This window comes from Ochotona princeps, chromosome 19, assembly GCF_030435755.1.
Source record: "Ochotona princeps isolate mOchPri1 chromosome 19, mOchPri1.hap1, whole genome shotgun sequence".
In the NCBI taxonomy this organism is placed as follows: domain Eukaryota; kingdom Metazoa; phylum Chordata; class Mammalia; order Lagomorpha; family Ochotonidae; genus Ochotona; species Ochotona princeps.
Window position 1 is genome coordinate 20,651,236 of NC_080850.1, and position 27,663 is coordinate 20,678,898.

The window sequence follows — 27,663 nt, forward strand, 5'->3', positions numbered from 1 at the left end:
GAGTGGAGTAGGGGTAAGGGGACTTTTCCAGGAAAATGTGCAACCTAGGAAGGTGTAATCAACCACAAGTAGGTCAATATGGATAGAGAATGGGGAGGTGGAGGATGAGCTTTCTTATAAATTCACCCCCAGTCATGGTCTGGCTTTTCCAGAGTATGTGAAAGTAAAGAAAAAATACAGCAATTGGATTTTGCACTTGGGGATCCAAAATAGAGAAGGCAGGGGCAGAAAGCAGGAAAAGAAAACACCTTTCCAAAAAAAAAAAAAAACCCACAACTGATACTTCAGTTGGCTGTGAATGAATTCATTGAATGCAGCGTTATTTAGTACCCTTCACCATCCTTCAAGGGATCTCAAACTGTTGGCCCAGAAGCTGAAGCTAGGCATGTATTTCTTTTGGGTCCATATAGAGTTTCCAGGCTAGTGACTGTCCAGAATTGAGGGGAGGGGGGTCTTTTTGTTGATGCATGCTCAGCTTATGCCAACTGATCTTGAACCATGGCTAATGAATCAGTGAGTGAATACCTGAAAAATAGATTCTAAATGTCTCTTTATCGTTGTTCAAATTTCTCATTGCTGATGGCTAGACTGCTGCCCCAAATGTTCATCTTAAGCTGACTTGTGGGATTGAGACTTCTGTTCTTCCCAAATGTTTGGGAAATTGCTCAGCAGCAGATCCTGGCTCTGGGTCTCACCATCAGGTAACACAGAGTTGAAACTGCAAGAGTATGGGGCACTGAGCTGTGATAAGGGCATCACTTCATTCAGGCCAATCCCTCCTTAATTCTGCACTCTCAGGGTTCCCTTGCCCCTGGGTTTCCTCATGGAGACAGTGCTTTCAAGAGGCAATTGGAGGGCCCTGCCTTAGGGGGTTAGAGAAAGGTGGGAAATCATTTCAGGCCACAGAATTCTTTTATTCCTGATCAGTGATTGTATTTGGATGTATGGGTATTATCTCTACCTGGTGAAGACAGTTACCCCTCATAGAGACTATGTCTTGGGCTGGGGAGCATGTCACGTTTTAGATCTACCAGGAGCCTGTATCATGAGCTCCCCAGCTGATTTGTTTGTTGAGAGCCCCATAACTGATTCATCATGGTACAGGGTAGCCAAGAAAGAAAACCCATGCTAACAACAAATGACAGCTTGACCTTTGCATTCACACATGAATTTCATAACAACTAATATGCCACTGGTGTTGGGAGATGATGTGAAACCTCTCCCATCCACCCAGCCTTTTGGCATCTCCCCATCTCCCAGAGAATGCCATGAATACCCAATGTTCTTGCTCATTAGATGCTGGAATGCAATGGGGGAGAGGAGGCTCAGAGATAGAAACAGCCTGATATTTTAAAAGTTTTACAACTTGAAGGCACAAACAACATTTAGGCCAAAGGGTTCATTGCTGCTAGGAACCATATCACATGAATGTGTGGACAGCTGTGAACAAAGAAATGTGCCCTTTGATACTCCTTGAATCTTGAGACAAGGAACCGGGATTTCTACTTGGACCCACTGTTATCAGATTCCTCTGGGACATTTGTCCAAAGGCAGACTCCTTGACCCCACCCAACATCTATGCCATTGGAAATACTGCAGTTGCAGGGAGGACTATGCATACTTCACAGCCTCCTTTCTCCCTTCTGCCCAGGTTCAGAGGTCATTAAAGTCCGATAGTCACTGAACCATGACACTGTCTAGGAAAAATGGCTTAGAGGTACAGAAAGCAAGGCTCCAGGGGACAGAAAAGGTTCCAGTGTCTGCTCTTGTGAGCAAGGCCCTGAACACAGATGGGTTTTATTGTGTCTATTGAAGGCAATGGTCCTGCTGGTGACACTGCCTCCTCCTGCATGCAACATTATCAGGGAGTGCTGCAAAGGGATTCACCACAGTGTATTCCCCTTGCCTGCTATCCCCTCAGTGTTAGCAAGCAAGGCCAGCACACTTAGTTCTCCTACAGGTAGGGGAACCTTGGATGGAGACTAATGGGTGAAGTAGCATTGTTCTGAGCATTAAAAGGTCAGTCATGGGTGGTATTAACACAACTTTGAAGAAATCCATTGCCCTACTATTGGGCTTGCGTTTTCTCATTATAACATGAGATGAATGCATAACAGCTTCCTTATTACCCATCTCAGAGCTAGAGGTTTCTGGAAGCACAGTTTCATGTTTTCCAGATCCTCCCTTCGTCATGGACTCATCCTGTCAGTGTCAGTTTCAGAGTAAACCATAAAACATGTCCACAACCGTCATTATAGTTTCCATCATTGTAATTTCCCTGGGTGGCTGTGAGAGCCTTTTGCTTGGTCCCGGGGTTTCCACTCTGGACACTTCTCAGCCCTAATTCATTTTCTTCATAGTTCCCCAAAGAGGGATTTTAGCATGCAAATAAGCCATTCTTTTGCTTTAAGCCATCTAATGCCTTTCCATTACATTTAGTTTAAAACCCTTATTTACGTGATGGCCACAGGGCCATGCATTTAGGTGGCCTCGATCTGTTTCTCCAATAGTATTTCAAACCCTGTTCTTTTGATTCACTACAAGCCTAACACTCTGGTTGTTTCTCCAGGCCTCCAGGCCTCAGAATGCTAAGCTCTTTTCCACCTTGAGGGCCTTTGAACATTGCAGTGTATGTCTGTCAGCTCTCTGAAAGCAGAGCTGCCTCCTCCACTTCAGCTCCCCAGGAAAATCTTCCTGGAACACTGTAAGTAAATCTCCTTTAATTCTACTTCCTTTAGCATCTGTTGCAACAGCAGGTTCATTTTATTCATTGCACAATACAGTTTATACTTTCACCATCACTTGCTTAGTGTCTGTTACACTACTATTCTGTCAGCTGCCATAAACATAGGCTTCTAACCCCCAGCCTCATCATCAATATATCTTCCCATCTTCTTGCACCTAGAACCAGACTGTGCATATTGTAGCTGTCAGTAATATCTGTTGGGCTGACAAAGCAGGCAATTCAAGGATGGCTTTTTAATCTCACTATCAACCTAATGAAGAAAATTTGTAATCTTTGATCACAGCTTAACTGAATTTTAATGTTTAATGTTATAATCAGCTACACAAAAGCAATTTATTATATAAGCATTTCAAAGGGCGGGAGGAGGAACCTTTAAAGCATTTCAGTAGCATTTCCTGGCATACATCAATGAGTATGTTAATTAGATTATTTGATGTATTCCTGGTACTAGTGGAGAAGATAATCAAAGATACTCAAATTGAAGCATAGTAGCCAAGGCTGCTGGTTATGCACCCCACCTTCCCCTACATTCATTCCTGCCTCTTCTTCTCCAGAAGCTGTAGACCCTAAATTATTACCTTCCCATCTTCTTTGTCACCATTATTCTGACCCAAGAGATAAAAGTAGATGTGTGCTTGGAGTGGGAAAGATTTTGTTAAAATTTTGTAATCCTGATCCAGAGACGAAAAAGCTGGTAGTACTTCTTGCCCTGCATGATCCTTGAACACAGACACAATGTCTGAGAGCTACCATATTGAGAATAATAAAAAAAAAAGACCAAAGCGACCACAGAACAGCTAATCCTTACTTCATTGACTCACATTCACTGTTCCATTCACATTTCTTGTAATGTGAGAAAGATAATCCCCTATCTGTCATTACTACCTTGTCCAGGTTTGATTTGTGACTTGCAAACGACTGCATTTAGCCATATTTTGTTGGGTTTTCTGTTCTAGACACTAATGTTAAGTTTGAAGGATGAGAGAGAGGTATAGTTACTCATGGATATACAAATAAATGTAATTCAGATGGAACCTAGTCTTCTAATACAAGATTAGTGAGGCTTTTGGGTAGATTCTTGAAATAAGTAGCAGGAACAAGGAGCTGAAGCTCGCTTAGAGGGGGTGTTTAACATATGCAAGTACCTTCTGTGGTAGCAACCTGTGTTAACAGAGGCTTGGGGTACTTGCTGGAATCATCAGGAAATACATAAAGGAGAGTGGGTAACAACAGCAACAGTTTCTGCTGGCATTGATCTTTGTCTGGTCTTCGGCCTGATCACCATCTTAATATCCTTTTCTTTTATCTGACCCATGGTGAAATAGGATCTCTGTATTTCTCTCTCTCTCCCTTCTTTCTAAAAGATATATTTATTTTATTTGAAAACAGAAAGAAAGAGACCTCCCATCTGCTGATTTACTTCCCAAATGCTTTGTACAGCTGGGCTGAGTCAGGCTGAAGCCAGGATCTGGAAACTCAGTCTAGGTTCTCCATATGTTTGGCAAGAACAGAATACTTGAGCTATTACCATTCTTCCCAGAGTGTGCAGAAGTGAGAACTTGGAGTCAGGAGTGCAGCCAGGACTTCAACTCAAACAGTCCAGTATGGGGTGCAGCCATCCCACATGGTATCTCAACTACTAGGCCATATACTCCCCATGTCCTTCTCTTTATATGTATTTCCAAGAAACATTGTGATACAAATTTTCTTAAGGGGGTTTCTACAGGCCCCTCAACTCTGGGTGGTTAGGGTAGTCTTGAGAAGGAAAAGTTCATATATCAACTGAATAAAACTTCTATGCTGACAGTTTATGCTAGCCTCTGATTTCAGACCCTTTGACCCAAAATCACAAATACTTTTGCCCAGTTTCTGTGAAAAGGAATTAGGAATTGCTCATTCCTGGATTGAGCTGCCAGTTATTCTGCTTTGTTCGTGGACTTCTCCAGATAAGGGAAATGGTTTTCAAATTAGTGCAATAAATGACATTCTTCCTTCCAGTGAAGTTTAGTCAAAGTCCAAGAGAGAAAAATCACTAAAATAATAAAAGGCATCCATTTTAGGTGCTTCCTAGGTGAAGGCTAGACACTGTGGTTCTGCATGTATTGATCCATTTCCAACCTTGCAGCAAGTTAGTGATGATTGCACTATTTAGTGATGATTGCAATTTTATCATTACAACATCAGAAGTTCAAAGTAGAGCCATTTGAGCAACGTTGGGCAAGAAAAAGGCTTGGTACTTTGGTACCTTGGCTTAGTCTCATCTCTATCTCAGGGTAAACTCCTAGGATGTCTGGGTGGGAAACCAGCTGAGAACACAGAAATGAAGGAATTTAGCTGGGAGCTGTGGTAAAATGTCAGGCATACAGACCGCCTGAGAGGGTGGCTGCCACTCATGTTTTGGGCAACTGTTGCCAAACTCTGCACATTTCAAACAAACAAACAAAAAATACACCTGATAGAGGATTTAGTTTATGAATCACGGGCTTGGAACTCCTCAGGGAATGGTAGGGAATTTTACCACATAGCCTAATATGAGACTGTAAGAGTGCCATTAATAGGTAATATGCCCCCAATTGGGGAAATAAAGGAGGAAAACAGGTTCTTGTGTCTTTTCTGACATGAATATGCTTTGATGTTCCTCTGTTATATGAACTAGCTAAGAATCATTTCTGCCCACTGTTTATCCACTGGCCTGATTTATTTTTAAGCAAGTCCTTCCCTTGTCTGGTTCTTTCCTCTCTTCACCATGTGTTTGCCAATGTTGGCCAAGCATCTAGTCTCACACCTCCTCTCCCACGTTTCCCCCTCCCCCTGCTGACTGTCTTCTTATTTAAAGAAAAACAAGATTATAATGGAACACGATGAGACTTTCTAAACTATACAGCCGGCAAACTAAGTCTTGGGAGAAGCTTGTTAGGAAAACTTTACTCTGTTGCTGCTCAGGATTATTGTCCTCGTCAACACCCAATGCAAAATGTAGGTGGTGAAGATATAACCAGAACAGGTCCACAGGTCTTGATATTCATGTACTCATGCCTCTGGTTACTCCATGAAGGTCAAATTCTAAGCCTTGTCTCCTTGCATTGCTTTTCAAGTTTCTACAAATATGCGTAGTAGAAAAAGTGTTGATAGACATTAAGTAACCAGAATAGAAAATACACCCAGAGCTTATTTATTAGGTAAATCTCATACTATTTAACTATGACATTAAAATTCTCGAACATAGTTGAAAGAACGTTGTGCATAAATACAGAAGGTCAAACATATGAGAATTACTCTGGATTGTCTAGATTGCTGATCTTCAAACTTATTTCCTCATCCTCTCAGCCATTTATTCCTATCATTCCTCCTTTCTTAGCTTCAGAATTACCTTTTTTCCAAAATAGATTATAACCACAGGTCTAATCTCTAACACAGGCAGAAATGCAACTACTCTGGTTCTGTGTGGGAGACTGAAATGTCACTGATTCAGCTACCCTAGTGCTTTCAATGCAATGTGAAGCATCTTTGAGAACTCTTTTTGTGTCACAAGAAATAAATTTACATCTCCACTGAAACTGGGTAATTTCCAAGGTCTTTCTTAGAACTAAGAAATACAACTATTTTGAAGATGAAGGAGCTATTGTCTGGTAGTCTGAAATGACCTGCTCAGAGTCATACAGAGAGCTTATGACATGCAGGCTATCCTGGAATCCACACTCATAATCCTGTGCCCCTCCCACCAGGCAGAAGTGGAATAGGACAGAAAATCTCATCTTTCATTCCTAAAAGCTGTATAATCTTGACAAGAGAGTCAGCATTTGTTGTTCCCTCATTTATAAAAGGAGGTAAATGGACGTTCCAGTTTATATTTCTGTGAGGATTTGCTGAGATGATAGGCGCGCAGGATTCAGGATTTTGCTTGGCATATGTCAGGTGTCCAGGAAATGTTAGTTGCACTATACTCTGCCTTCATTCCTTCTTATACTTTTCAACTACAGAACACTGGACTTGTGTATTAGCCTGTTAATCCTGACAGATCACATCAACCGGAGACCAGACAGAGCTAGCCCAGCAATAGAATGAGTCTAGGTAACCTGTAGCATGCAATGAATAGCTGGCTCTAAAGAATAACTGAACAGTACACACAGGAAAAATGTAGACAGAATGCCCGTCTCTTAAATATCCCAGTATTTTTTTTCCTGAGAGAAAAACAGCATCAAGTGAAAAAAATGTTAAGAAGAGTTGACTGACCTGGGAGAGATGTCACAGCCCTGCTGCATGAAGGCTCCAAGGGAGAACCATAAGCTGTTGAATATCCCAAATTCATTGGACTGGTCACTGGTCGTCTGGTCTCTCCCTTCCTCAAACTCTTCACTGTGCCATTCATAGGGGCTGAAGCGGCTGACCAGGAAGAGGACGACACTCACTCCAATGTAGGCAAAAACAATGCACATCCAAATTTCGTAAGCCAAAGGATCAAGGAAGGAGAAGACTCCTGGCTTGGACTTCTGTGGTTTTTTGATCATGATGGAGATTCCCAAACTCATAAATGGCTTGGAGAAGTCTATAACCTCTTCCCGAACCAGAGTGATGGTTAAGGGTGCCACAGCCACATCTGCTCTCTGGGAAAAACAAACAGGTGTAACTGTACTTGCACTTGTTCTCTTTTTACTATAAATATTCTTTTGTATCTTAAAGGATGTGAGAATGGGAAAGAATCTTAGAAGGTGACCCCCTTCTTGCTATATAAATTTTTCACTAGTACCAATGGTACCAATTTTTAATGGTAGAATGTCATAACAAACTTAAATAGAAGAATGATGGACTTGTGACTGTTGTTGAAGGACTATACTATTGTAATAACAGGGGGGAAAACAGTTGTTGGAGGGGGATGAGGGTGGAGCAGGGAACCCCTGTGCTTATGAAACCATGTCATGAAAAACAGTAAAAAATAATAAAATAAAATGTTACTGACAGGAGCAATTATCCCATAATTTGACATGCCTAATTGTTAGATACTTCTTCCTCATCCTGCAAGCAGGGGGCTCTGGTGGTATGTGTTGGTTTTGTCTGCCAGGCCGTCATTCCTCCTTCCTCTGGTGGGAGAACCAAACTTGTCCAATTCTTAGCTCTTCCTTCAGGCTGGAATGGGACTGATCTCGCACTGGTCACAGGGGAAACGCATGATTCAGTTTGGCCAATCAGTGCACTCCACTCTCCTGGTAGAAAGATTCATTCAAGGATGGCATAAGAGTGCACTGGGTTTCGTTAGAATGACACTTGAAAGGCCAGAGCTGAGAAGTGAAGGGGGTAGCCCCTGATATGATCGATTGGGCCATTATAAATTCAGGGCTTACCCTTGGACCTCCTAAAATGCATATTAATATATTCCTGTTCGTCATCAGAAACATGAGGCAATCTTTCTGTTTGCCTAGGCCAGTTTGAAGGCCAACAAAAATCATTCTTGCCAACAAGGCAAATTAATTCAGTAAACATATATGATGTACAAGCTCTAGAAGCTTTCAATAAATTATAATCTCTGCATTCAGATAATTAGAAAGTATTGCATAATAGGATAGATTGATAGTCTCTCTTTCTTTCTCTGTGTCTTCCTTCCTAGACAGGATATGTGCTATTCAAGAGAAACAAAATGCGCAGAAGACCATGGGGATGAGATTCATTCTGGCTGGGGAAACCTGGGAAGGCCTCATGGAGGAGGTGACATGTAAGTTGGCATTGGTAGAATGGTAGGCCTTTGACAATCTATTCTTGGACACAGCAGAATTTCAGGAGGAAAGAACTTCATGACTTAAAGCCGTGTGCCAATCAAAACTGCTTTTGTTTCTCAGGAAGATGGCTAGGAAGTATACAGATAAATCAATATTTAAATTTTAAGTGCAGCACATAGATAAACATGAAGAATTTGTTCATTCTTGGCCATCCAGCATCCAATATTATCAGATCGTATTCTTCTGACTTTGCTACTTTTCATCACATGGCAGAAACACTGGCAGCTACTCAGTATGATTCCACTGCTCTGTTGGCTTGCGATCAAGAGTCCTGGAAACCCAAGAGGGTTTCTGTGGACAGATGCCACTGCATTCATTTCTGAGATGAGAGACATACCTATGCAAGTCTATTTGAGGCAAATGGTTTCTCTTACGATGCTGTGTCCCCAACAGTGCAGATGTGAGTCTGATGGCAAATGCTGGGTAGACAAGGGCTCTGCCCACCCACCAGCTGGCTGTAGCTTATAAAAGCTCTCCCCTGGTTACAGTCATTGGCAGGGATTATTGAGAAGGTGCTTAAATGGAATCTGAAGCTTGGCTTCAGAATGACTTAAATTCTCACTTATGGAAAGAAACTTTCCATAAGGCAATGTGGAGTCAGTTGTGAATTTCATAGTAATTGTGTTTTTTTCTTTCCTTAACACTCCATAAAATGAACAATTTTTATAAATACTTACAAGCTAGTCAAGGAAGAAGATATTACTCTTTGTAATATGGCTTTGAGAAGGAGTGGGGGAGCAATAAAACAGAAGTGATTTGCAGGGATTGACCACAAATTACCCAGAAGGTAAATGAAGATGAGTGCTGAAGGTTGTAAAGGATATTGAATGGATCTTTAAATGTTTCTGGTGTGAGTTAATGAAGGAGCTGATAGATTGCAGAATTATATCAGTACAAAAATATGTTCTATGAAATTTAATTTCTGAATGAATGTTAATAGCATGAAAATAAACAAATTTGGGAAATGCACCTCTAAGCAGGTTACTTGGGGCAGGTTTTCCTAGGGTCTTTAAAAGACCATTATGTTGTTGCAAATTGCTGTTGATGTTATATTGGGACTCTTAATTTCTGGGATGATATTCTACCAGCTCCAACTTCGGACCAGAAATGGTCTCCCCAAGAAACTGTTCAACCCATCTGGACAATAAGTAGCTGGACTCTATGTTTGGTATACGTTTGCAAGGAAAGGATCTTGATTGAATTTGAACTGTAATACTGCATCAAGGTGGAGGAATCCACCAGGGGGGAGGGGTGGGGGGGAGGGGTGGGGGGATTCCCAGAGCCTATGAAACTGTCACATAATGCAAAATAATTAATTCAAAAAAAGACCATTATGTATGCACTGAGAATTTCCAAAAGGGCTAAGTAGGATCCTATATTTCCAAAATGATTTGTACTAGGGCATTTTTCTAAGCAGCAAAAGGGACCCAAATGAAAGTAAGCATAACTGTCTTATTTTATGGAGAAGAAATTGGGGCAAGAATAGTAGCTGAGTCATTCAGAGGCAAATCCAACTTGTCTGTGCTCTGATGAGCCAATGAGTCACCACTGGCTAGTGCCCACAGAACAGTCGATAACATTGTTCTGCTCAGATCACAGACTTTTTACTAAGGAAACTCCATTACTTGAGGGTGAAGGTGCAGGTGGATGCTGGAGAAGGTGAAAAGTTCTTAACAGTTGCCATGGGGATGACCTTGTGAACTCAGTGGGAGTTCCCATGGAAACCAGCCTCCAGATGCAGCATAAACCATCTAGGTCTCTCTCTTTTATCAGTGGAGCTTTCCAAAGTGAGAGGGAGTATGGGGAAGAAAGACCGGGGAAGCTAGGTAGATTTATTCCTTAGCTCATTAGTCACCTTCACATATCACCTCAAAGGCCACCTCCCAAAGGCAGTTTTTGCCATTATATGTTTCCCAAAGCCATTATGATGCTGTTTGCCATAATATGAGACACAGATTTAAAGTTTTCTGACATAGTTGCTTCATTCTGACCAGCACTATATGTCAACATGGGGCTCCTTGGGGGCTTTACATATGTTGTAAATACAGACCCAACCTAGAACTTGCTGTTTCTGTGTGTGCAGCTGAAACAACAGAGTTCTTCTTCTGTTGCCTTATGCTTATCTCTGACTACCCCTCATCCAAGACCTCAGCAGCAATCGTCAATGTTTTCTTTTACTTCTTTCACACTTTACTATTTCTACCACCATCTATTGTTTATACTTTTGGAATTACTGGAGTGCTTTTATTTCTATTTGAATATGGGCAGTTTTCAAGTTCTATATTCTTTCTGCATACTGGACAGATTCACGCCATTAGCCCTTCTCTGAATCGTAGACTCCTACACTCTGTGCTATACTTTCTCTGTTTCTCTACAAAGCAGTTAAAATAAGAACTAAATTCTTGAGGGTTGAAAGTGGAATTCACACCTATTGTGAGGAGAAAGAAATAAAAACCTTGGAAAGACTAATACTTGAAACATGTTTTGGAGAAGGTAAAGGATTTTTATAGGTGAGCAATGGATGGGAATACTCCAGGTAACTGGAAAAGTGAGGGGGTATTCTGGTTCATTTGGAAGGTGAATGAAAGGGAGTAGAGAGGTAAGTAACTAAAATGTTGGGCTGGATATAGCACGTTGAATACCACAGAAATCTTTGCTTGAGGGAGCCACAATTGTTTTGAGTAGGAAGTGAAAACTCAACAGACTGTCTCAGGAAAATTGATCTTACAGTTATACTGCCATTTGTGATGGACAATAGGCAACTGATGCTAAGTAATTCTGGAGGAGCTGGGACCAGGAGTTTGAACAGAATGTCATGAGATATGATTTTTAGATGACTCAGCACAATCTTCAGTTATAGAATTTAATAGGAATGAAGGCAAGACCAAACAACCATCAAATGGTTTGCCATTAAATCCTCTTCTTCAGTCCTACAATTTTCCATTCGGGTGCACTTACCCCATAGACTAACTCTCCCACCATGCCATTCCAGGCCTTTGTATCAGGATCTCGGGCTCCATATTTCCCATCGCTTACGATCTCGAGACGATAGGAATAACCTACATGCTTGGCAATCTCGGCTGCTAGTTCTACACAGTAGCCTTCGTAGCGGTCATTGCCCTCAAACTGGTTGGCATTTTTCTTGAGCATCACGTAAGGATCTTCCTGATAGAGAAATGAGAAGACAGAGAATCTGGGTTATGTGTTCACCATGGGTCAGAAGGACTTGGATGTGATAGAGGAGGATATCAACATTAGTTAAGATATGCTTTAAATCTACTTCTTAGGTTTTTTTTTTTTTTCGCCCCCCCAGTCCTTCACTGACATTTGGGTAAAGGAAGAAACAAGAATGTTTCATCTGATATTGGGAGAGATACATTGTTTCTTTGAAACAAAGAAATGGGAGAATAGCATCAACAGGCTCCAAAACTCTCATGTTGTCAGTCATTAAAATCATAACAATCTCACTTGTATCTTCTTTAAGTGCTGGACTTTAGGTAATTTTCTTTGAAAGAATATAAAAACAGGCACAATATAATCTTACCTTTATGTTTTATATATGGAGCTCAAAGGAGTATAAGTGGTTCATCAAAGACCAGAAGGTGAGGGGCCCCGCATGATAGCCTAGCGGCTAAAGTCCTCACCTTGAACCCACCAGGATCCCATATGGGTGCCAGTTCTTATCCTGGCTTCCCTGTTCCCCATCCAACTCCCTGCTTGTGGCCTGGGAAAGCAGTCCAGGATGGCTCAAAGCCTTGGGACCCTGCACCCATGTGGGAGACCTGGAAGAAGCTCCAGGCTCCTGGTTTATGATTGGCTCAGTTCCAGTCGTTGCGGCCACGTAGGGAGTAAACCATTGGATGGAAGATCTTCCTCTCTGTGTATCTACCTTTCAAATAAAAATAAATCTTTTTAAAAAAAGAGAAGGTAAAAATAATGAATATAAGAGGTGTAGAGTGAAAGCTCAAAACCTCTTATTTCCAGAATATTCTTTTTTCTCTCTCTCTTTCTCTCTTTCTTTCTTTCTTTCTTTCTTTCTTTCTTTCTTTCTTTCTTTCTTTCTTTCTTTCTTTCTTTCTTTCTTTCCTTCCTTCCTTCCTTCCTTCCTTCCTTCCTTCCTTCCTTCCTTCCTTCCTTCCTTCCTTCCTTCCTTCAACAAGTGCTTGTTTCTATGGATGGGACAATTTGGGTAAGAACAATGTCTGCTTTCATTACTGGTAGAAAACACTTATGCTGATCCAGGTTGGATCCCAGGTAATGTTGATACAGAACTGAGTACTCACTAGGATTGTAGTAACGATGTATGTTCTATTCTGAACACTTGAATTATCACCTCCAGCTTGAGCATCTGTGGCGGCAGGTACAAATTTATCATCTTCATTCCAGTAACCAATCTGTTAATGAACAGAATGGGGAGATGTAATGCGTGCCTGACTTCTTAGAACTGGCCTGTGCTGGAACACTCAGCTAACACCAGAAATGGAGAAGCCAGGAGCTCAGCATCACAATACATGGTATAGGACACTCTGAGCTCGAAAGCACTGGTAGACAGAAACAACAACAAGCAAGGCGTATTACTGCAACCCCACACCCAGTGATAACCCTACAATGGTGGGGCCAAATCCTGGAAATGGCTCCCTTTTAGGGGTGAGTGCTTAGCTGTTTACAAAGCTAGACTGTTTCATATGGTTTCATTCTGTGTACATGACCTCAGTTACCTCATTTCTGTTAACCCTGCCCCTCCCTGAGTTCATTTTGAGATGTTGCTGAGATCACAGGATTGAAACATTCTATTTCTTTCACTTAACTTGCTAGGATTGTTACCTTGTCCTTTACTGACATGTTTTTTTTTAGTATAAACCATTGTAATACTGTTTATATCCCCAAAGTAGCAATTGACAACACTAATTTTTGAAGTATCAAAAGGTTATCTATACTGACTAATTTTCTAATATGTTTCAGCAACTATTTATTAAATTTTTGATGTGTGGAAGACTTGAAGTGAAGACATTGGGGAGGTGGGTGGAAAGATTGAGAGAGAGACAGAGAGAGAGAGAGAGAGAGACAGAGACAGAGACAAGCATAAAGGAGTCTGATCATTTTTGTTATGAGAATAGATCTGGTCTACTTGGGTAGTCACAATATACACATACGTCTGGAGTGAGAATTAAACATGAATGAATTTAAGCACTCAGAAACAAAAGGAAGTATGGTATCTCATGCAGGGAAAAAGGCAGTGGGAAGAGACAGGGCTTAGGATTTTGAAAGATGAAAAGATTGAAGCCAAAAGAAAATTTGAGCTAAAAAATGAAGGCAGGACTCTGCCCAATATATAAAGTCATCATCAGTGGAACATAAAGTAACTCAAGAGGGCAGTGAATACCTGAGTCTAGGTATTGGAGGTTTGGAAAGTAAGGTTGAACAGTGTGGATTCTCTCCTGAAGGCAACAGAGGATCATGTTTTGGGAACAGCAGAATAGCATCTGTCTCTGACTCCCTTTATCAGTTGTGTTCTGTTGTGGTCATGCTGTTGGATTTTGATATAAAGAAGAAGGAAGGAGAACTGGCAGCTGATATGGGGAAGGGTGAACAGGTCTACCAACAGTCAGAACTAAGATCATGGTCTCACAAACCAAGGCACATGCCAAGTGGCCATCTTAGACAACATCTTCACCTTGATGTCTTTCCTACTTCTTTAAGTTGCAAATCTACAGTTGCCTCTGAGGTATCACAGCAGTTAACATTAACTTTCATCACTGATTAAAGTTTATTGTGTCTGATGTTAAATATTTTGCAGTTTGCATATGATTTCTTCTGGCTCAGGTATGTGGGTTAACTTGTCCAAGGTAATACATCTGGAAGGTGGTTGAGGTTGGCTGGTACCCTGGCCTCTGTCTGCAGATGCTACCTTCATGGCATTGTTCTTGTCAAAGAACATGATTGCCCTGAGCTGGCAATCATTTTAGTTATTGTTTATTGTAGTTTATAAAATGCTGACACTCTTCAAACTGCTTTCTGTGTTTTAACTACTTTGATTCTCATACAAACTTATGAAATTAGATAGCTAATTATCATCCTGATTTCAAGCGTGAAGAAACTGAGACATGCAAAGTATAGGAAGCTCCTCAAGGCAAGTGATCTGAGCCCCAGCAGTTGACTGTAGGAACATGTCCTCTTCCAGCATGCTGCTAGCCAGCCCTGGAGTGTCCCCCCATGCTGCATGTGTTTGTGCTAGAGTCCTGATCTATAGCTGTTTGCTTGCCTGTATCTATTTATCCTTTTGTGTTGTATACTACTTGTGGGCAAGACTGAGGTGTACACCTTTTGTGGCCTCTGTGTTAATCCAGCATATCTTTCACAGAGAGGTAGCTCAAGAATAGTTTGTAGAGAGAGAAAAAATGCAACCCAGCATTTCTGTGACCCAGCATGTAGGCAGTGGATGCTGGTGATGCCAGGATTGTTCAAAAGCCAAAGGAGTGTGTCCCTCAGGTGACTAGGGATTTACACTTGGAAGGCAGCCATGTGCCTTGCAGGATTCTATCAGTCTATGTGATAGGGGATTTTTTCTCTAATGATCCAGAAATAAGGAATTTATATTCCAGAATGTCACAATAGGAAGATTATTTCATCCAACCCTTTCATTTTACATATATAGAGGCTTGATGACAAAGACACTTGCTGAAGGTCCCACTGTAGTCTGTGCTTCCTCACTATACTGATGTTTCAAGGAGCCCTAAGGGGCCTATGAGACCCTCTCAGCACATTCCTGAGTTGGGGGAGGGGTCAGGAAAAGGATGAAAGTTATGTGTTTTCTCTTCTGTGCTCTAACACTCAGCTCTGTTTTCAATCCACTTCCTAGATTGAAAATTTCCCATGATAGTTGCTTTCTCAAGAAGCCCTCTGGCTTACAACAATTGTTAAATCACTGTGGCAGTATGTCATGATGCAAGATTTATTGTTTCCCATATATATTTTTTCCATATACACACACACATATACATATATATACACATACACACACACACCACACACACACACACACACACACACACACACACACACATATATATATATATATATGTTTAATCTCCAAAGTATTTTCACAACATTTAACTCTTATGATCTGCTTGCTATGTAAATAATCCAGACAGGCCTGCCATTACTTTCTGTTTTCCAGGTGAGAAGACATAGGCTTAGGGAGATCAAATAACCTAACTTAAAAGGAAAATTTATATAGTAGATTAGTTTCAGGAACTCAGATCTCATGGATTGCAAAGGTAAAATTATTTCACAATTTTAAACTTGGGACAATGTCAAATTGGTATGTTTCTCCCCACTGATTGGTGCTAAGATATGTTTGGTTCCTTCAGTTTTTATCTCCTTTACCTCCTCCTTTTCTCTGTGTCCTTTATTCCCTTCCTTTCTTTCTCCTTTCTTTCTTTTCCCTTCAAAATAGTCCACAGGTCAGCTGTTTCTGCCTAAACTGTGCAAAGCTCAATAGAATGTTGTCCTCTTGACATGCTATTAATTCTACTAAAACACATAGCATACGAAGAAATTGTATTTAACCAAAGAGGAGACTCAGTCATTAAGGAGAGTAACAGTGGTTTTTCTTCTTGCTACTTGTTGAATTCTTTATTTAGTGGAGCATTAAAGTTGTGATTATGCAGTAAATTGAAAGTATGTCATTGTAAAAATTAATGGAAAACTTCAATTTTAGTTTATACACAACATATAACATTCAAAACATAACATGTTATACATAACATCATATCATCTTAAATCAAGGCAAACATGTGGTATTTAGCCTTTTGGGATTGGCTCATTTCCCTTAGCATGATGGTTTCCAGTTTGGCCCATTTGGCCACAAAGAACTGCATTTTGTTTTTTTTTAATAGCTGAGTAGTATTCCATGGAGTAGATGAACCATAGCTTTCTTATCCAATCCTCTGTTGATGGGCATTTTGGTTGTTTCCATGTTTTTGCAATTACTGATTGTGCTGCTATGAACATAGGAGTGCATGTTGGTTTCTCATAGAACAAGTGTTCTGGATATATTCCACAGAAGGTGGATATATTCCACAGAAGGTGGCTGGGAACTCGCATTTACTTTTAACATATTGGTTACTCATTACTATGTCAATTAATTCCATAATGATGTAAATTTTTGCTGATGGTATGTTGGAGCTTTCAATTGACTGGGATGATACTCTGCTGGCTCTGTCTTCAGACCAGAGAGGGTATACCTAAGAAGCCGTTGAACTTGACGGGACAATAAGATACTGGACTCTATGTTTGGTATACGCTTGCAATGGGGAAATCTCAACTGAACTTGAGCTGTGGTTATGCAACAAGGTGGAGGAATCCACCATGGTGGGAGGGTTTGGGGAGGGGTGGGGAGAACCCAAGTATCTGTGTAACTGTGTCACATAATACAATGTAATTACTGAAGTTAAATAATAAATAATTAAAAAAAATTAATGGAAAACTAAGGAAGGATAAGGGATGATGGGAGTGAGGGATGGAAGGAGGGCAGGGTGGTAAGTATCTTATGCTTTCAAAATTGTATATGTGAAATACATGAACTTGTTGTCTTTATATAAATACAGAATATAAAAGAGACCGATTTTTTAAAGGATCTAGAGTTCCTTTAAACCTAGTATCACAGTACTACTATTAAGTTGGGATTTATAAAAGAATACTATGTTTTTGATGGCTTTCATATATTGTCTTTCATTTTACAAGCTAGTATAATAATAAGTGAATGTTGTAAACAAGTTTATTTTGTTTCTAGTCCTTTCGAAATGAAGTGAGAGATTACATCACTAGGTTTATTAGACTCAGTGATGCCAGACCACAGGCCTACACCTCCTGTAAGCCAGATTTTTTTTTATCATGAAAAGAAAACTGGCAAAGATTATTGAAATGACATTGGAGTTTGGAGGTGAGAGTATATTTCCATTTCTTTGGCAAATGGCTTGGATTATTATACAGCCCTTTGATTCTCTACTGAGAGTATGTAGGAGCTTTGATTCTATCTGAAAGTAAGTCAGAATTAGTAGTTTGGTAAAGATTAGGGCCCACTGTTCAGGAGAGGATTTAAACAATCCTGACAGTGAGCAGTCTTCTCCTGGGGCCAGTTATAACTTTTGATCTCCTATTTTTCATGTACCTCTAAAGGTTCTTTGAGTGTAGGAAATGAGCTTAGGTGGTAGGTGAGAATTTTTTTTTTTAAAGTGAATGAAGTCTAGAAGGGAGATAATCATAGAACTGCAAAATCAGTTGATCCGCCTTGCACAGTCATTAAGTTGAATATATACATGGAAATCTTTGGGCTGCCTTTGAATTCACAGCTTTGACCTCCAAAATGAATTCCAATTCAATTGAGTTTCAAAAAAACTAAGTAGTATACTGTGGCCAAGAGAATGAGCTGCCTACCAGTCATCCTGTTTGCCTTCCCTAGTGGGAAATAGCTATCTCTTTAGCAACTGCAGTTCTCAGCCTGTGTAGTACCTGGTGGTTGGTCAAATGGATTCTGATCAATGGAATGCAATAGAAGTATTGTGCCCCTCTTCTAGGCTACCCTTAAGTCCCCAGCACAGTTTCCATTTTCTTTCTCCCCCATCTGTTAATTGTGTGTTGACAGCTAGAAGGACCCAAGTAGATAGTTGGAGACTCCACCAACCTAGGTCTTAGCCATAACCCTAAAAACTGGCCACTGATTAAGCAATAAATAAATTTGTATTGCACCTGGTAGCTAATTTGCTGAGTTTCTCTCTTACAGCAACTGAGGTTATCTAAGCTAACATACTTAGAGGATTTGACATTGATGTGTAACTTTATCTGAGTTCTGTTTGAGGTATTACTTCATTAAACTTAGCAGTCTAGTTTTTTTCTTTCTTATTGGCAGATCAATGGAAAGATATGCTCCCTAATTGCCCAGCAACATTAAATTAACTTGCCAGTTGTATAATAACTACCAATTGGTATGTTGTTACTTTAAGTCAGTATCATTTAGGTTATAATGGTCACTGATGTTGATGTTTAATTGCCTCTGTGGTGATCTTGGGAAAGGGAACCCTTTAAGAGGTGATTAAGTCACTGGAGCTCCATTATCAAGAAAGGATTATGTTATGAGCCTGGGAGTAGGTTAATTATTGTGGAAATTATGCTATTACAAAGATGAGCTCTCTATGTCACTGTTCAATGCCCTCTGCCTTTTTAAATGACATTGCAAGGGCCTCGCCAGATACTGGAACCTTAATATTAGACCTTCCTCCAAAACTGAAAGAAATAATTTGTTTTCTTTATAAGTTATCCAGATTATGACATTCTGTTTCAGGAGCAGTACAGGATAAGACAGGTGATGAGGAGGCAGAGAAGGTGGAAGAAGGACAATGCATATCCAAAGTAGAGATTGGCCAACTTTATCTTAAAGAGCCAGGCAGAAGATAGTTTAGGTTTTGTGGCTTATACAGTCTCAGTCCCAACTACTCATCTTGTCTTTTGGAATGCAGAAGCAGTTATCAGTAATCTATAGACAAACAAGCATAGATAGCTCTGTTTCAAATTTCCGGACACTGAGATTTTAATTTTAGATGACTTTTATACATCACAAAATAGTCTTCTTTTGATCTATTGCAAGCATTTAAAAGTGTAAAGACCATGAGCTGGTGGGTTGTCCAAAATCTCTAAGTTGATGGGCAATGCAAAAAGAGGTGGTAGGCTGAATTATACGTCAGGGAGTTATAGTTTGCCAACTTAATATGGTTTATTTAACAAGCAAAAACATTAGACTTGGTAAGGAGTATGAAAAACATAGAATGGGTTAATGTGACTGTGCCAGATGGAAGGGCAGCCTATCCTGAGTGGCTTCACTTAAGCTAAGATCTGAATGACAAGAAGACACATAGCTCATGAAAACAGAATGAGAGAGAACACCAGGAAAGGCAGACACATACAGAAAGGAAAGAGCGACCCTGATGTGGCTGAGCAACAGGAAGGTGCCACTGTAGCTGCAAAGTAAGGAGCTGGTTATTAAAGATTCAGGAGGTGGTATTGGAGGGAAGTAGCCTGGAGGGTGTAGAGGACAACGTTAGCAGATAAACTGTATTTTATGGGCAAGAGGAATTTAGTGAAACTCTTAAGTACAGTAGCGAAATCTGATGCAGATTTGAAAATTACTGTCCCAGCTTTTGTGATGAAGAAGCAGCCTTGTCAGGAGGAAAGAATGTAGACAACAGAATCCTGAATACTGAGGCCACTGAGTGAGGAAGGCAGGGGCTCAGAGGAGATAAGGTTGGCATTAAAGCTGAATTTGTGTTATCACATGGTATGATATGTATGAACTTGGGTGGTAGGGGTTTAAAGAAAGGCCTCCAAAGAGCATATGGAATGGAGAGGTGTAAATTCTCTGGGCTTTCAGATTATTTTCTTTGTCAGGAGGCGTTTGGGTCATATGAGTCCTTTTTCTCCAGCCATTCTTCCCGTAACAGTTGTACACAGAATGAGAACTGGGGCTAATTCACACAGGACAGGGTAGGGCATTCAAATCAAGTTGAAATGAGTAGTTGCCATCAGCTAGGTCCAAAGTTAGCCACAGGATCAGTGGAGACAGACATAGACTATGAATTCAACAATGTTGGTTCCTTCATGTAAGAGATCTTTATACTTTTCCCTTGGGCAGCTGTTTATCAGAACTTGTGATTCTGCCTGGTATTGGCTAGGTATTCCATTTTTAATGAAAAATTATTTGTTTGAGGGAAAGAGGAAGCAAGAGTGAGTGAGCTGTCATACACCAGCTTCCTGCCTTGCTAAATAACTGCAACAGCTGGAACTGGGCTGGATCTTCAGCTTGGTACAGGGAATGCCATCCAGGCTTCCCACATGGATGGCAGGTACCTATCCACTTAAGCCATCACTATTGCCAATCAGGGTCTGTCTTGGCAGGAAACAAGTCAAGAAGTAAACTCAGGTACTCTTAATGTAGGATGTGAGTACCCCAGCCTTTAGGAAAAATGCCTCTTCCCTGACTGGAAATTCTCCATCAGTACCCTGTGGTCAAATGGCATTTCTGAGTGGAGTTTCTAGGCTCCAGTTCTAGTAGAGGCAGTGCCTAACCTGGCATCTGAAGCTCCTAATCATTATATCTGGTGAGTGCTCAGAGCATACATATTTCAATGGGATGTCAAACTAGATCTAGGAGATATGTTGACCACATGAGCAGGTAAGATACAGGCCTGAAGATGGGGAGAATTTTCCCAAGGCTCAAAATTAGGAAGAAGCAACTCTTCTTCATTGCACGTGTCAGGTAAGGCCATGCAGTGTTCAATGAAAGTAGCATAACTAGGTCACACTTGAACATCTGAGAAATTACTTTGCAATGAGGCTGACTGAATAAAAGGCCAGAAGTCACAGATGTGGAAGGATTGGTTTTCGCAAAGTCAGATCCCCTGTAAACAAAGAATGTTTAAGCTCACATACTAAGAAAGGATTTAGTTGCTGGGAAGTAAGTTTAGAAACAGCTCCGGGATCTGAAAAATAAAGCAAAACCATTTGCTTGGGGATTTTAAGGTTACTCTGTTATTTTTGTTTGGTAATTTATCCATTCTATGGGCTCGCACAGTCTGACTCACAAAAACTCAATGCTTGCACAAAATCCCTGTGGCCCACGGAAATGAATTTAAAATACAAAGCAAACAAATGTGGGATAAATGGTCAGTACATTGTGAGGCACTATTTTCTTGGCCTGACAATAGGCAGGGGAAGAATCAGGGATCATCTCTATCAGAGTTGACATCAATTCCATGAAGTGTGCTACCTGCCTTTTAGACACAATATAAGTGTGGTGCAGGGAGGCCAAATAGCTTGTCCAAGGTTATATACTTAAGTAGAAGAGAGCAGATACTTCAATCCTGGTCTGTGTGCCACTGAAGCCCAAAACATACTGCTCTGTTAGTGTTTCTTACTGTTCTGTATAGAGCACCAAGAATCTCTCAGGTTGACAGGGAACTTTAAACCTATGAAGATTTTGAGGCTTAATTTTTGTTTTCCAGTAGCAGGGCCCAGACCTCATGAATCTGCCCTCTTAATCAGGTGTCCAAGGCTGAGAACCATAAGTCTTCTGTGTCTATTTCTGAGATGTTCTCTATACAGGCAAGCCTTGAGAATAAGAAGGCACCTAACAGTCTATAGACTGGCAATCCTGATCCTGGGTGTAAGTTTGGGAAGATTATACTGAAGAGCAGTTTGTCAGTTGGTAAAGATCCTTCCCTCTCCTTCCACAGAAGAAGCCAAAATCCAGCTGGGAGAGGGATGATGTGATTAGGAACTTGAGACTGAAAACATTTTCAGATGGCATTGATACCCAGAGTGTCAGAGTTGGGAGGGATTTAGATAGTTCAAAACCTCTCATTTATTTTAAAGACTCTGGGGCCAAAATTGTGGCATAGTAAGTTAAGCTGCTGCTTGTGATGCTGGCATCCCATAGTGGAGTGCAGGTTTGAGTCCTGGTTGTTCCATTTCCAATCCAGTTCTCTGCCAATACATGTGAGAAAGAAGCAAACAATGTGCCGAGTACTTGAACTTCTGCTACCCATGTGGGAGACCTGGATGGAGTCCTTGGCTGCTGCTTTGACCTGGCCCAGCTCTTTCTGTTGTAGCCAGTTGGGTAGTGAACCAGGAGATGAAAGTTCTCTCCCACTCTCTCTGTCTCTCCTTCTCTATCCTGTTTCTTTTTGAAATGAATAAAATATACCTTACAGTTAAGACTCAAAGAGATTAAATGCCAAACACTGAAGGCCACACATCTGTATGACACAGACTGTGATACATGTCTGTTGGTTCTCTTACTTGTCACACCAGCATGATGTCCCCAAGATATGCCATCTACTGACAAGAATATAGGAATCATTTTGGCTTTGTTTTGAAATATCATGGTATACCCCAGTTTTGTTATTTTATCTTTGGCAACCATGCAACTAACCTCTCATAGTATAGAAATGTCAATTTGCTGTACCAGGAAGAGCAGTAATGTTCTTCCCCATAGCAAAGGCTATTCTAAGGATTCTAGAAACAGCAGGGGTCCCTGGTGAACAAGTTTCGATCTAGGAACAATTTGCTCGCCTGCTGTGTGCATGACACACTAAAAATCTGCCATGTTTATGTCTTCATCTAGACGGCAAAGGCTGACACTATCTACTCATTTCAGAGTCTGAAAGGAAGGTGACTTGGAGAGTCAATAATAAGTCTGGTGTCCCTTCCAGGGGCTACAACGTTCCCTGAATGGCCCACTCTTCCCCTGCCCCTTAGTCATCAGAAATGCCTTGATTATGTCAATCTAACCCATTCAGCTCTGGCAGCACCTGCTACAGAATGAGCCTGGGCTGGATGGAGAGTCAGCAGACGGGATTAAGGTCTCAAACTACTGCTCACTGGAACCCCCGAGGTGGGCTAATGGGCTTCTTCCCACCTGGGAAAGGAGACACCCTAAGCAGTCTGTTGGGTCTCTCTGCCTTGGTTTATCTGTCTGTGAAACAGGGACATAGCAGTAAGGCCAATACTCTTTACAGCCAAACTATGAACAAAATGCTTTGAAAAGGAAAAAAAACATTTCAGTCACATACCATCCCTTTGACATTTTCTATAAGGCTTAAAACCATAACATTCACTGAACAATGATTGGGTGCAAATGCTGACATTATCTGTTCCCATCTAAAGAAGTGGCAAATGAAGGATTGTAAGAGCCAAGTGATCCAGCAGATTACTTCTCTAGCAGCAACAGGAATATGAATGGGGTTAATAAAAATGGAGTAAGAATTGGACTATTTCAGGATAGGCATTATTTGCAGAAAGTTTTGTCCCTAGAGAATGTCTTTGTATAATTACCATTACAAAGATTTGCTAAAAGTAAGTGTATTGTTAGAGTGGCTCCCTTTCTAGACCAGAAGAGTGCTCCTGTTTGGAACCTGCTGAAACATAATGCTGGTAATGGGGCCTAGTGGGGTTACTAATGCAGTGTTACCCAGTAGGAGGTAGGAAGAGGGTGCTGGAGCCCTTAAGTTGCTAACAGTCAAAGAGGATGGGATGGATGCCAACAACAAGTGCCTCAAGAGGAGCCAAGTATGCTCTGTGAGCAGGGCCACAGGTAGGACAAAGGTTACCTTCCACTTGGTAGAAGAAAAGTTGAAGAAAGCCATTCGAATTTGGCATTTCAGATAGACACAATAATACTCTGCTGAAGTTGCCCATGCCCTAATCTAGAGAAGCTCTCAGAATGTTACCTTATATGACCAAGGAGATTTTGGCGATGTGATTAAGCTTCCAGACCTAAAAATGGAGAAACCTAATTGCATGAGTCATTACAAGTCAAGAAACATTCCGGGCTGAGATCAGGGAAGATCTGATGAAAGGAGAAGGGTCAAAGGTGTGATACTGCTGTGTTAGAAGTTGGAGGAAAGGTAACATGAGCCAGGCAATAGGGGTGACCTCTGAAAGAAGCTACAAGAGACAAGAAACGGGCTCTGTGCTGGAATTTCCAGATGACACAGCCTTGCTAACACCTTGGTTTTGTTAATTCAGTGAGATTCACTGGATGTATCACTTACAGAATTGTAAGATGTTAAATTTGTGTTATTTGAATCTGTTGTCTATATTGATTTGTTGTAACAGCAATTGTTTTAATAATCTGAATGTGTGAAATGAATTAACATAGACTCTGGAGTACAAGGTAGGACTCCAGACAAGAGCCAAGAGAATGGGTTTCACAGACCTGAAGATGTACATGTAAGACTACATGGTAGAACATTTTGCAACGATGGAAATGCTTTATGTCCATGCTGTTTGATTGAAGAACCATTAACCATGTGCATTTATTGGGTACTTGGCATGTGGTGAGGGCCACTGAAGGACTTATTTAAACTGTAATTAATTGAAAACTGAAGAGCTACACATGGCTAATGGCAAGTGTATCTGACAGCACAGGCAGAAAGAGCATTAAGTTTAAGAGATTAAGAACCAACTTTCTTTGTGTTTAGACCAATGAGAAATTCTGCACAGCATGCAGCATTTAATCCTCTCAATGACCCTATAAGGTTTGATTTATCAGAGTGAGTCTCATTTTTCAGAAGAGAATAAATTCAAGGCACAGAAATCTTGAATAATTTTTCCAGCACCCCAGGCTGATAAATGGTAAAGCCAGGATCTTGTTTCTAGGATTCCAGATTCAGCATTCAGATCCATGACACTTCACTAGCGCCAAACCACACTGCATCTTAACATGCTACAAGTCACTACACTGCATCAGCACAGAACTCAGACATATAATGGGGGTCAGTGAACTAGAAAAGTTGCCAGGGAAGGATTCCCTGAGGGAATGCCATTTACTCTGAATACTAAAGAATATAGAAGGATTTTTACCATGCAAAAGATGGGAATGGGTGGATAGAGTCCTAGACAGAGGAAATAGTGTAAAAACCATATGACAAGAAAGAACATGGTGTAGTTAAGGAGGTGAAATACAATCAGAATATTTTGAGTATAAAGAGAAAGTAAGTGTCAAGGGTCAATGTGGGAAAATTGATAGAAGCCAAAGAACATAGGGTTTGGTAGAATTCTGAATGTTAGAGGCATGGTGTGATAGCCTAGTGGCTGAAGTCCTCGCCTTACATGTGCCAGGATCCCATATGGGCACTGGTTTGTAATCCCAGGTGCTCCACTGCCCATCCAGTTCATTGCTTGTGGCCTGAGAAAAGCAGTAGAGGATGGTCCAAGGCCTTGGGACCCTGCACCCACTTGGGAGGCCTGGAAAGAAGCTCCAGGCTTCTGGCTCCAGATCAGCTCAGCTGTGGTCATTGTGATGGCCACTTGGGGAGTGAATCAGCAGACAGATCTTTGTCTCTCTTTCTCTCTGTAAATCTGACTTTTCAATAAAATAAATAAATATTAAAAAAATCCTGAATGTTACCCTAAGGATTTGAGCTTTAATCTAGGAATACACACACACACACACACACACACACATAGAAACAAAAAGTTCGCCCTTATTCTGTGTGTAAAATTAAATGAATGTAAGTGTAGATTAGGAGACAGTCATCATCATTTTAATGATTCAGCAAACATCTTTTCCAAAGTCCACAGAATCCCTTAGAAACAGCATCATGTAATCAAATTGCTTTCCTATCCTTTGATTTTTTCACACACACATACACATACACACACGGGTAGGTGTGTGGATGAGTATATGGTATTAAGTAGATTTTTATCTTCACTTTGCAGTTAAATGAGTCAATTTTCAAAAAAGTAAGCTGACATTTCAATTTTTGTTTGTACACAGAACCAGCAGTCACAGGATGTGGTTAAGAACTTGCATTGTTTTAACACATTGATTACTCAATACCATGTCAATAATTCTACAATGTTATAAATTGTTGTTGATGCTGGGCTGGGGCTTCCAATTGATCGGAGTGATATTCTGCCAGCTCTACCTTCAGACCAGAGATGGTCTCCCCAAGAAACTGCTGAATTTATCTGGACAATAAGCTGCTGGACTCTATGCTTGGTATATGTTTGCAAAGAAAGAATCTTGACTGACTTTGAACTGTAATACTGCAACAAGGTGGAGGAATCCACCATGGGGGGAGGGCATGGGGAGGGGTTGGGGAATCCTAGAGCCTATGAAACTGTGTCACATAATGCAATGTAGTTAATAATAATAATAATAATAATAATAATAATAATAAAGCAAGCTGACTTTCCTAAAGTCAGTTGGCCAGTGTAAGAACTGAATCTAGGGTCTGCACTGCCTGAATCTCTCAGAGACGCAGTTCAAGAAAGGCAGATTTCTTTGGGAAGATCTAGGCACTGGCCAAAGCATCTGTTGAACCCTCTCCTGCCAACACATGGAAGCAAAAGCCCTTACCTTTCGAATACCATCATGTTTCATTTCAATTACATGGAGGGTGTAGTTGGTCCGGCGACCCTTCTCATTGAACTGCACATTTCCAGTCAAACCTTCAAACCGCACCTGAAAAACAAGGCCAAATGATTCTGAATTCAGCAATAAACTTAATACCCTTCATATTTGTAAAAATTTTTCTGCTAAAGTAAATTCCAGAACCAAGAATGTTACTAGAGATGAGACTGGAGTAGGGCTGAGTGCTCAAAACCCTCTTTTGCTCATTTTTTTCTCAATAGACTGATGTCCATTCTGAAAGTTATTTTTGCTCTTGCTTTAGGCAAATACCACAGTGGGTCAGAAGGTGTAAATACATGAAACGTCGTCACCATCCTTAATTATTAAAGATTCCTACCACATCCACATCATGACGACCACCTTCAGACACCACTGGAATTGAAGAACCTGAAGGCAGCTTGCAGAGGATATGTGTTGCTATGTTATTGCTGAGGAGTCAGGAGGCAACTCAGGATCAGAATCTGGCCTTATGATACCTTATGTGAGGCTTGAGAATACTTTCTTAATTCCTTTATGTTGGGGTAATAGAGTATTAGAAGCCTAAAGACCTGGAATTGATTTCAGCTTCCCCCTTAGTAGCCACATGACCCTGAGTCACCTCCGTAAGCCGCCTTTTCAAAATCCCTGCTCCATCTACCTTGAATGACACAGCTACAGTGAAAGTGCTGTTAAAATTTTATACCACCTCAGGAGAAGACTTTATGTCCACATCAGAGAGTGCTGGGTCTTAAAGAAGTCTGCATTAAAATAAAATCTGTATTTGAACCCTATGCACATAGGCTATATGGGGCTTTTGCTCCATGAATGATTTCGAGCTGTCATTGCCTCATATTTTCAAGTTTATATTTAAGGTCTTTTGCCCACCATGGGAATTCAGGAATTTTGTGGCGAGCCTTCTGTTTCATAGATGATGAATCTCACTGAAGTCCATCAGAAATTGAGGATGGTTTTATCTCATATAAAACAAATTACATTCCTAGGGGGGTGGGTATTTAGTCTAGTGGTTAATATTCCTGCATCCTACTTTGGAGTAGGTGGGCTCACCTCCTGGTTTTGGTTCCTGATTTATACCAGTGTAGACTCAAGTAGGGTGGAGACCCAAGTAGTTGAGTCCATTACATTCATGTGTGACATTTGGGTTGCATTCCAAGGCTGCTCTAATCTTCAGCTCCTGG

General features: G+C 40.8%; 1 protein-coding gene across 2 annotated transcripts in view; it reads right to left on the reverse strand.

Annotated features, from left to right (window-relative positions):
- Positions 1-27,663, reverse strand: part of GRIA1 (glutamate ionotropic receptor AMPA type subunit 1) — a 290,651-nt gene that overhangs the window by 74,860 nt on the left and 188,128 nt on the right. For both annotated transcript variants that reach the window (XM_004587507.3, XM_004587506.3), the window contains exons 8-11: positions 26,435-26,539; positions 12,801-12,911; positions 11,476-11,682; positions 6,980-7,350 (exon numbers count right to left, since the gene is read on the reverse strand). In XM_004587507.3, the coding sequence (XP_004587564.2) occupies positions 6,980-7,350; positions 11,476-11,682; positions 12,801-12,911; positions 26,435-26,539 (794 nt within the window). The remainder of the gene's footprint in view (positions 1-6,979; positions 7,351-11,475; positions 11,683-12,800; positions 12,912-26,434; positions 26,540-27,663) is intronic.